This window comes from Haliotis asinina, chromosome 16, assembly GCF_037392515.1.
Source record: "Haliotis asinina isolate JCU_RB_2024 chromosome 16, JCU_Hal_asi_v2, whole genome shotgun sequence".
Taxonomy (NCBI): Eukaryota; Metazoa; Mollusca; class Gastropoda; order Lepetellida; family Haliotidae; genus Haliotis; species Haliotis asinina.
In genome coordinates, this window is record NC_090295.1 from 40,585,293 (window position 1) to 40,596,584 (window position 11,292).

The 11,292-nt window shown below is 40.6% G+C and overlaps 1 protein-coding gene across 1 annotated transcript; it reads right to left on the reverse strand.

The window, feature by feature from the left end:
- Positions 1-100: 100 nt before the first annotated feature.
- Positions 101-10,640, reverse strand: LOC137267896 (arylsulfatase B-like). The gene is made up of 6 exons (XM_067802340.1): positions 10,282-10,640; positions 8,812-8,923; positions 6,712-8,586; positions 5,244-5,341; positions 4,596-4,732; positions 101-2,070 (listed from the first exon to the last, which is right to left on the reverse strand). The coding sequence occupies exons 4-6, from the start codon at positions 5,337-5,339 to the stop codon at positions 2,049-2,051; spliced, it is 255 nt and encodes an 84-aa protein (XP_067658441.1). The 5' UTR covers positions 5,340-5,341; positions 6,712-8,586; positions 8,812-8,923; positions 10,282-10,640; the 3' UTR covers positions 101-2,048.
- Between the last annotated feature and the right edge of the window lie 652 nt (positions 10,641-11,292).

The following is an 11,292-nucleotide window of genomic DNA, read 5'->3' on the forward strand; positions in this document are numbered from 1 at the left end:
CTACTAAAAACCACAAATTTTCCTGAGACAATATTTTGCACGGTTCGGGTGGCGAGATGTTGTCTTTTGCATAAGTCATTGTCTTTAAAAGGCAGCTCTAAACATCGAAAATATGGTAGGTTTTTATTACTGGATGGATCTACATTTACAAAACACACAACTCTTACCAGCCACAGCTGTCACATGATTCCGTGTGCACTGAGGAAATATGCTTATTAAACAAAGGAATTTGGTTTGATGCAGTATATCCCGTAGGTTATATACTGGACAAAAATAGTTAATGATATATGTAAACTTTGAAATCATTAAAAGTGATATATGTATTTAGTGACACACTGATAAGATATCAATCATAAAAATATCAATATCCCTAACTTATTTTGTCCAGTATAGGACTGGGTTATCATGCTCAGTAGATCATACCCATGTGATCACAACCTGTTACAATATCAACCACTCGTTTAGGAGCTTACCGGGACACATACTGAACGCCAACAAATAGCACAGAATGTGTAGAAGTTCCCTTAAAATGTCAACACTCTCTTCAACACACTGGAAGTATCCATTTGTCTAGTGTGTTCGTTTGTTGTTTAACGCCGATTCGAATCGAGTCAGGATCAGACAATCTAGTGACTGCCACCGTGAGCATGGGTCGACGCTATAAGGGTATGATGACATGCTATCAATCAAGCGATTCTGATGATCCGATCACAGTAGTTGCCTCTCGCGACAATGTTGATGACCAATTCTAACCGGGATGCAGGCGGGTTCATGACGCATTTGGTTCACGTAATACAAAGTAATACAAAGAATCACCTAGTCACAGTTTGTTTCATACGATCCACTCACCAGGTTCAGGTATTACAAAATTAGCTCATTCATGGACAGATGACCCTTAATTCCAAGTGAGTGAGTCAATTTAGTTTTACGCCGCACTCAGCGGTATTCCACCAATATGGCGACGGTCTGTAAATAATCCAATCCATAAGAAAATCCAGTAATCAACAGCATGAGCACAGATCTGCGCAATGACAGTGACATGTGTCAACTAAGTCAACCAATCCCTTTAGTGGCCTTTTACGACATGCATGGGCTACTGAAGATCAATCCTAAGCCGGATCCTAACCCGGTAAAATCCAAGCAGATGGTTTCTACTACCCATGCAAACGCTCCTGCTTCGGGAAGCAATAAGGCACAGGTATCCTAGAGAATGTCCAGAAGTACCTCGCGGTCATTAGTTGTTGTCCACGTTGTTGTTGACGGAAACATGCACACGTGGATAATAATGCAACTCTTCAGTTATTATGTTCTGCACACAACGACTCCAGATAAATCCCAGTCATGCACACAAGAATGTAAGCTTGACAATATATGGAGTCCGTTTCCGGTGTTCCGCTACTGAGCATTATGAACCGTTTGTTGGACATAATGCACTACCCATTTGACCCGTGATATTTGGCTGAAGAGATACCTCCTTTCTGAGAGGTTGGTAATATTTTTACCTGCTTGGGTCCTAGCCGCAGACAAAAGTTGCACCAAAAGCCTATATGGTCGCAAGTAAACATAACTCAAATGACTCCGGGTTCGATTCTACTTTTAGCTTGTGCACATTGAGGAAAATATCATGAGAAAACTCAAAAATGTTTTTAACTTTTGTTTGCCATTGCACTTCGTGATTCAGTGTGAGCCAGGGAGCTCAGTGGAAGCCGATATAGAATGTCCAGGAAAGATAATAGAGTTGTTATACTGTACTTAAACTGTAACAAGGGATCTGCTACTTCGGAAATGAAAGGAAACTGAACATTATGTTTCAATAGGACCATAGGGAATTAGTTTACAAGTCAAACACCTCTCATTTTCGAACTCTTGTACGACCGTTGCAAAACACAAGTTACTGTTTGCACCAGCCAGGTGTCCAAGCGTTGCCAAAAGTCCTGGGGTCACTGTTTGGGTCAGCTTTGGGGGAGTTGTCAGGGACCATCTGTTTCCAGTACTCTAGAAGACGAGACTTCAGTTTGGCAACAACGTCTGGGAGTTGATCAGACAGGTCATGTCTTTCTGTGGGGTCCGCTGGATTGAGGAAAGTCATTGGTGAGTACATGTTCAGGTTAAGCTATGGTCATCGCGGGCATCATCCAAGTCAAGGCCCCTGATCACCCGTAACTGCCTCTTACGAAATGCATTTGTTGTTTTAGGCCTGTTTGACCCGGACCTGCAAGGTTACATATTTTCATAACGTCAATGTTTTCATATGTATACTCATAAAAAGTAGGTGATAACGACCTTTCTTTTTGGATAGGAAGTGTAAACGTTAACAAACGTTTCAAGGAGAGACATCTTATGAATGCACCACAATTTCCCTCTATTACCACCCCTAAACACGAACGACATGAACGTGGGCAACGCAGTAGCCCATACACATGTATGGGGTCCCATTCTTGATTTTGACGTTTTTTCAAGAAGATCGAGAAATCACTTAGAACATTAATTTTGACACTCATTTTGGATCACACATTTACTAGTGTTTGTTTCTAGTCGTGTTCATCTTCATCTGATCAATTGAATACTAATCCATTACGCGACCGTTTCACAACTGATTGGGTCTATCATTGTGAATGTGTGCACCTTTATCAGTTGAGTGTCAACATGTCCAAACAGCCGAGACCAGATCGCCATATTCAATGTAACATTCTTTGTTCCCCTATTTAATGAGGTCAATTCGACCTGTCGTTTGTGCCATTTGACCTCCCGGGTCATGCATATGTAGATTATCTCAGGTCAAGCTGAACAAGCTGTAAAGAATCTGCATGCCTTTCATCACATTGCCATTCGTGTCGTTTGGGGCATCTTCTCTTCTCAAAGATGTAAACATGTCTTCGGATCCTGTTGTTTAAAGGGGAAAGAATCCTTACTGGGGACTATTGATTTAATACACTGAAGAGCTGAGACACTATACCTCTCAGTAGTGAAACGCTTAGCAAGCCTTCGATGAATACTATGCTTCCAGTGGTTGTATTTCACAATATAACTTGAAGTGGCGAGGGCGGTAGGAGTTTGTAAAATTTTTGACAGAAAAAAGTGACGAGGAACACATTTTTCATTTTTTTTCTGTCAGAAATACATATTGGGAAGTTTATCACGTCTTAATGAGTTATATGAGTTAATGACGCGGCCAAACCAAAATTAATTTTCTGAAATGGCAATAAAAATGATTGTTACGACCCAAATAAAAGTGATGGCTAGAAACATTTCACTTTTTTTGTTTAGCCTTTGTTCTTTTCGGATCTAGTGTAATTACCGAGAGGGCGACTTTTCAAGTGTTGGTATGTTTATGCGTCACAAGATGTAGTGAATACTCGGAAACATCCTAAAATGGAGAAACTTGTAAGAATCGATGATACCATTGAAAGAATGAAGCACAAGATAGCCAGGGAAATGATGAGAAAATTCAGCAGTGATATTCTGTATCAATTGTGGTTTTAAGTTTTACATACATTCATGTGTTCTTTATTATGATACATGTGTTCAAAATTTTATTAATTTTACATTTCCAGATCCCCTACTTTATTTGCATAGTATTTCATGACATTTACTCGGCGTTCCCCCGGCGGCGGAAAGTTAAGCGGGCAGCCAGTCAACAGCATGGATCATCCTGTGCAGGAAGTGGCATAGTGGGTGTGAAATAAGGAAGGCAAGCAAGATTTCCTGACATGACATGAAGCCTTTGTTCATCTTGAACTTTCAGCTGTACTACTTAATATTAGTATTACTTAATATCCATCATGTTACTAAACTGTTACATAAAGAGTGTTTGACTTTTTCATGAACAACGCTACACAATTCAGTATCGACCAGCAACATGCATGACATCGACCAGCAACATACAGGACGTCAACCATCAAAATGCATAATATCAGTCAGTAGCAACTAGAAACATGCCTGACGCCAATCAGCAAATGCATGGCGTCAACCAGCAACATACGTGACATCGAGCAGTAGCATACATGAGATCGACCATCAGCATACATGACGTCGACCATCAAAATACATGACGTCGACCATCAACATACGTGACGTCGACCGGCAGCATGCATGACGTCGACAATCAACATACGTGACGTGGACCAGCAACATGCGTAACATCAGTCAGTAACAACTAATAATGTGCATGACGCCAGTCAGCTAATGCATGACGTTGACAGCAACATACATGACGTTGACCATCAACTTATGACGTTGACAACAACATACTTGACGTCTACCATCAGCATGCATGACGTAGACCATCAGCATGCTTGACGTCGACCATCAACATGCATGACATCAACCAGCAACATAAAAGACATCAACAAGCAACATAGATGACTCGATCAGCAACATACATGGCATCAACCAGCAACATACATCAGTACAACATATGCATGGATTGCAGCAGCCCAAACATTGCTCCCCTGTTAAAAGGATGCACGTGACGAACACATCCACTAACTGTCTATTTTCGAAACCCTCAGTTAAACAGGGTGCTCGACGAGATGAAGACACCAATTAGCTGTCTGATTTCGAGGCCTTCTGTGAAACCTGAGAAGCTATCGTACCCGTCATACGTGTAGCCAGTCTTCTGGAGTCCTGCTCCCGACATGAACCCCGTCACCCTCGTACCTCCCTCCCACAGAGAGTGTTTGCCTCCTCTCAGGGGCCAGTTGTTGCCGTAGCTGAATATCTCACCTCCGTTCTGCAACAACAAGCGTCTAAGCTTCAACACTTGCAGCGTCAATAACAAAGTGTACAGTAAAAGTTGTATTTAGTGACAACTGTCCTCACTGTTGTAATAAAACTAATTGGGTGGCAATTATCCTGAGTTGCAGTTGTTCTACGTGGCAACTGCCTGGGTAGCAACAGGAGGGTGGCAATTACCCTCATCCTACCAAATTATTGCCCAAAGATAATCAGTGACTGTGACAATGCACAGTGGCACAGTGAAACCCCACTAACTGAAAATAAAGATTATTGTGATGTCAGTGTGTTCTGGTTTTTAACCAGTATGAAAATGTGGGAAGAGCAGCGAGCCAAACGTGTTCGTATTGCGTGCATAACGCTTCATATATGACATACACGGGATATAATTTTCCTGAAGTGGCACCATACATTATCGCTGTGTTTGGCTGGTTTATATATATATATTTACGGTTCAAAATGCTGGAATATTCAGAGTAGTGCGTTAATTAACAAACGTGATGACGTACATCAGCTGTAAGCAGGAACAACGTGTTGTCGTACAGTCCTTTCTTCTTCAAGGCATCGGTCACGTTCCCTATAGCTTCATCAAGGACGTTCACCATTCCTGTAAAGTTACTAAATGTTGATATGATGCAGCACATCAATGATTAACAGTGATATTTACGATTCATGAACCTGAATCACTGCACAGTGCTTCACAAATATGAAATGTGCACGTTTCAGGTGTTCAATCCTCTAATCTGAAAGGTTTGTGGGTAGATATGTTGAAGGCGCCCCTTTTTGTTGTCATGTTTACTCTTGTACAATTGTTTACTTCCTCTATTCTCCGTGCATACACCATGATCATCCATTCAACCCTCTTCTCTATGATCTGTCCACCTGGTTAAGAGTGCATCTAACTGTGGATACCTTCTGAGAAGTTAGTCTGCATGACAAATTGTAATACAATGTGTATACCAAACTGCCTGCTTTTAAATCTGTTGTGACGTGTTCTAATTTGTAAATAATGCTCTAAAGAATATATATTTTAATAAACCCCTTTCAACTTTGTTATCTAAATGGATTTGTAAATGTCTTGTTATCTAAATGGATTTGTAAATGTCTTGATCTCGTCACTATATCGCTGAAATAATACCGATACGACGTAAAACATTAACTAACTCTCTTGCCGTTCTGTATTGAGTTAAATCAATTGTAATCAATCAGTCTGGCGAAAGCGTTGGTACAGTTTGCCCGAACATAATGAAATAGTATAATTAGTTCATTATACAACGTGTCGGATTTCGTCAGTGGGAAGTATGAATGAATGCCAAGTGAAACGTTGAACTTTGATCTACAACGTGGGTGAAAAGAAGGACCTTGAATATGATGCTGTCATCAGTGACCATGACAGCTGTCTCCTGTTACGTGTAAGGGACGTAACTGTACAGAGATGATAATGCGACTCAAAGAAGTCTTATAACTAGGTGCGAAATGTCGCATTGTCACGCTTTGGTTGATTTTGCCTCTTTTTGCTCTGTTTGGGCGACAACGTAACAATGCACCAATGTCCCTTCTAGGATTCCATGATCTGTTGACGTGTCATCACGAGGCTTGTACTCTCTACTGAACACACGCCTCCCGGCGTCCATAACATGTGGGAACCTGTTTTCATATAGCTTGGGTACCTGCAGTTCAGAATGTACTATATGTGCGCTGAACATACAAGCAGTTAAATAAACTCTGTATCCTATAACAGGTGAATAATATCAGCATAGTACAGATCTCTGAATAATATCAGTATATTTCTGTAGTCATCTATAGTCAATAACAGAAAAAACTACAAAAAAACTATATTGTTATGAAGAGGACAGTTTTGTTTTACATACAATGTGACTATCATTTACATAATCTAATTATCTATACGCAGTACCTGAGTGACATGACTCATGATGCCTTTTCCCTCAGGTGTTGAAGATACTATGGAAGTCTTACCTCAGTAGGGGAGTGAACGGTCTGGAATGGCAGATACAAGAACAGTGGTTGGCCCTTGTCATGAGCACTGAGAACATCCAGGATCTTCTCTGTGAAAATCCACTGGATCGCCACAGCAAACAAAAACAAAAATAACCAGAAACAACGCATGTCTCCTCCGCATCATATCAGTCTAGTATTAAATCTTAAGTCTCTCTGTTGAAACCACATATTGCATTGGCCTAAAACACAAATAAAGCCGTGAAGATTAGGGACAGAATAGACCCTCAGCGAACGATAACCATTGAAATAACACACGTCTTCTCTTAAAGTAGACCCGTGAAGGTCCCGGGGTAGAATAGACCCTCAGCAACCCATGCTTGCAACAAAAGGCGACTATACTTGTCGTAAGAGGCCACTAACGGGATCGGGTGACAGGCTTGCTGACTTGGCTGACACATGCCATTGGTTCCCAATTACGCAGATCGATGCTGATGTTGTTGATCACTGGATTGTCTCATCCAGACTCGATTATTTACAGACCGCCACAATATAGGTGGAATATTGCTGAGTGGGGCGTAAAACACACATAAATGTCGCCTGTTTCTTTTGTTGCACACAATATTAGATGGTCGGACGGTTGACACAGTGGCAGAGGCATTTGCACTGTGATGTATTGCTATGCGAATAGCTGATGAACCTGATCTTACGTATTACTAACATAGGACCCTAAGACTGGCCTTACCGAGGTTTCCTTTTGTTTTATTGAAAGGTTCAGGTAAGGTATGTAAAACAACATCCGACCTGGGGATCTTTAACGAAGCAGCCTTTACTACGGTTAACTTTAACTCTCATTCTTTAACACTGCACAAAAGTTACCTTAGTGACTTACGATCACCTTACCTTAGTGACTTACGATCACCTTAGTGCTATGTGAAAGGAGGCCCAGGACGTTAAACAATATACCCAGGCTTGCTTCCATGTCACCGTCAGTCAGCATCAGGCGTGTAGTAGAAGCGGTGGTTTTCTTCTCAAAGATGGGTCCAAGTTTTAACAAGTTTCAAATTCGAATCTGTCGTAATATAGCTATTTTATTGCCCTTCGTTGACAGGTTTTTACAATTTACCATTAATTATTATGCCAAAAACTAATTGCGCTCGTCACGATATGGCCGAAATGCCAACGCGACGATGAATTTTAAGTCACTCTCTCACTCAAAGTTGAACACAACTTTGTCACTGAAAATACTAATGGGAACAACATGGATTGTCTCCCCTTGATACCCATGAGGCTACATAGCGTCACGTTGCGTCTAGACAATACACGTCAAAATGTTGTACTTGCTGAAAGACACTGTTTGAGCAAGCATGAAATTGCTGAACAGCAATCGCAGGCACTGTTTCCCTCCACAAGTCGTCCTTCCTGTTTTCACTACTGTGGTGCCCTCACTACTCAAACACTGCCTCCCGTATTAGTACAATTACTGTCACGTCGGGTACAAGGATTACGTCACCCTCCCTCGGAGAGTGTTGCTCTGACCCCTGCCACCAATCGCTCTGTCTCTTGACAGTATAGGTTTTGTCAATGATTTCTTATGATATAACTTTGATAAGCTAAATGAGAATGTGTTGTAACAGTTACAGTTTTAATGAAGCATACTGATAGGTCTATTTGCGTACCTAGACCAGCTAGTCGGGGTTTCGAACGATACATACATAAGTTTGTAAGTAAAACTAAATCATTTAGGCGTTCACCCATGACACCGTGCACGCCGCACTGTTAAACAAACACTTTCTAAAGAGGCATAGCGCTGAGCACAGTTACTAACTCCTGCCAGTACTTACCTGAAACCCAGGTTTGAAGGGATAAACCCCAGACATAAAGGCATTTCGGGATCTGAAATATATGACATTCGTAATGAACTGTTATTTTTTATGAATTATGATTTCTTTGTACAACGAAGTGCATGTTTTGGTTTTAAAATTATCTATCGGGATGGATATGATCGCATCAATGCTTTTTATTATACCAAAACTTTGTATTTATTTATAAATAGTAAAAACCCAAATTTTAACCAAAATAACTTCAGGCTGTAGTGTGTTTGAAGTGTAAGTCACTCACGGACCGCATAGCGGTTGCACGTAGTTCCTGTCTAGTATCACGCCTTCTCGGGCCATTCTGTCCATGTTAGGTGTCAACATGTCACCGTTCCTGAAGCCAACATCGTTCCAGCCTGCAACAACCAACGTGTTCTTACAAACCTGAAATTCCATTAGCCATGTACACTCACGGCTTAAAGAAACGTTGTCACTTTGAAAATTAAACGGCAAGTATTTAATAACACTACCATACAGATACAGATTAAACCAAGACAAAACACTTCGTCCTAGGACAACGATGTTCTATGCTGAAAAAGATACATGCTACATATCTTTGGGCTCATGGTTACGACACCATTCTACTAGCGTCAGACCCAAATGATTTACAGCATATGTTAGATTGCTCCGACAAATACTGTAAAACATGGAGACTTAATATAAATACATCAAAAACAAATATACTTATATTTGGTGGATCCAAAAAAGATTTATTTATAAATCCTGTTTCAAAATTGGAAATCCGTCCTCTAAACACCTAGGAGTCACAATGCAAAAAAAATTAAAATAATACGTTCACCTTAATTAAAAAGGATCTAGCTGTGAAGGCACCAAAGCTATGTATTTTGTTTTAAGCAAAGGCAGACTACTTAAGTTGTCTTGTGATTGTCAGTTACGATTTTTCGATTGTTTAGTTACCCCTGTTCTCCTTTGTGGGTGTGAATTGTGGGGCTTTGGTAATAATTCTTGGGTAGAAAATATCCATTTAAAATTTCTAAAGGAACTTCTCTCATTAAAGAAAAGCATCCCCCCATTCATGGTTTATGGAGAATTGGGGAGATACCCGATGGAAATTGAAATTAAATCACGAATGCTTGTATTTTGGGAAACGCTCGTTTCAGGAAAGGCCTCTAAATTTTCCCTCCAAGTCTATAAATTACTATATAATGATACAACCCGTAATATATCTAGCTATAAAAGGATTGCCTGTATTAAGGACCAAATTGGAATGAGCTATATTTGGGCTACACAGGCATGTCCAAATAGAAATCATCTTAAGGCACTTGTAGTAAACAGACTTAAGGACATCAATATACAGACCTGGATTTCAAACACAGAGAATTCTTCAGGAGGCGCTATGTATAATATCCTTAAAAACTATGAATTCAAATATGAAGCCTCTCTGAATGTAGTACATCATAATGATCGGAGGGCGTTACTTAATTTCAGAACTTCAAACCATTATCGTCCAATTGAAACCGGACGATGGACTAAACCCCCAAGAATGAAAGATTAGGTACTCTCTGTAATACATACGATATCGGAGATGAATTTCACTTTTTGTTTATCTGCCCTACTTTGACCCAAGAAAGAAAAAAATATATATATTAACAGCTAGTTCTGTAGCTCATGCCTGAAATCAAGAGATATGTATATACGTCCATTTTATGTTTTACAACTGTATTTAAGTAATGCATTGTATGTAACCTTGTACCTTTTATGTCGCAGACCGCGGCCGGAGTGTAAATAAAGTTCAGTTCAAAGTGACTCTTGTAAGGAGATGATACAGGAAGATGAATACTTAGACTATGATTATCCAGTCTGTCGTTCGACAAATGTTCCTTGTCCTTCGTGCACTCCACAATCATTAAACCTTGCAGCAGCAAAGGCTTTGAATTCGCCTTAAGCGAATAACATTCCTGCACTAATAAGGTGAATCAGGTGCTTGAAGAACATACATGCATCCAGAAGTGCCACGAATAAATCATGCGGGTGACGAAATAGGATTTTTCACCAACAGTGTACCTGCTCTTGTCCAGTCGCACAGTTGCCGGGATTAGTGAACCTGTGGACTCTAACACTGCCAGGCCTGCGCCGACAGATAAAGCACAACCTCTGTCTGCAACGTGTTTTTCATCAGACACCGATTAGATACTGTAGTCAGTGTGAGCGGCGTGGGCTTTTGGGCGCTGCAATAATGTAATTTGGCAATAAATACTGGGCACTGTTGATTTGTTTCCATCTAGAATGGCAATATGCTGTCATACTGAGAATCGGTCCAAGACCTTGAAATGATATGGTATATACACAAAGCGACAGATGCAAGGACAGATGCAAGTATATATATCAGAAAGACTATGCTGACATAACGTCTTTGCCCATAACTCATTTTCTACTTAATCTAATCTAAGAAATGGCGACATCCGCACGACAGCTCTTCGCAGCAGATGTAGGCTCAGACCTCAGTGTCTCTTCCTCGACACTTCCTCGACTCCGGAAATTCATGTTAACCGCTTGAGTAGGACTTACTGCTTTCACCTGAGATCCATTGTTAACATTCGGCAATACTTGACAACATTTAGGGCCAAAATCGACTGTCTGATAGACAAACGCCTCCATGGTTTGACCGCCAACCTACTTGTCAGTGCTCTTACATCCGTTTGCTTCCGCGCGTTACAAACACATAAATTCTACTGGTCATCTCATCCCACAAACCGAAATCATT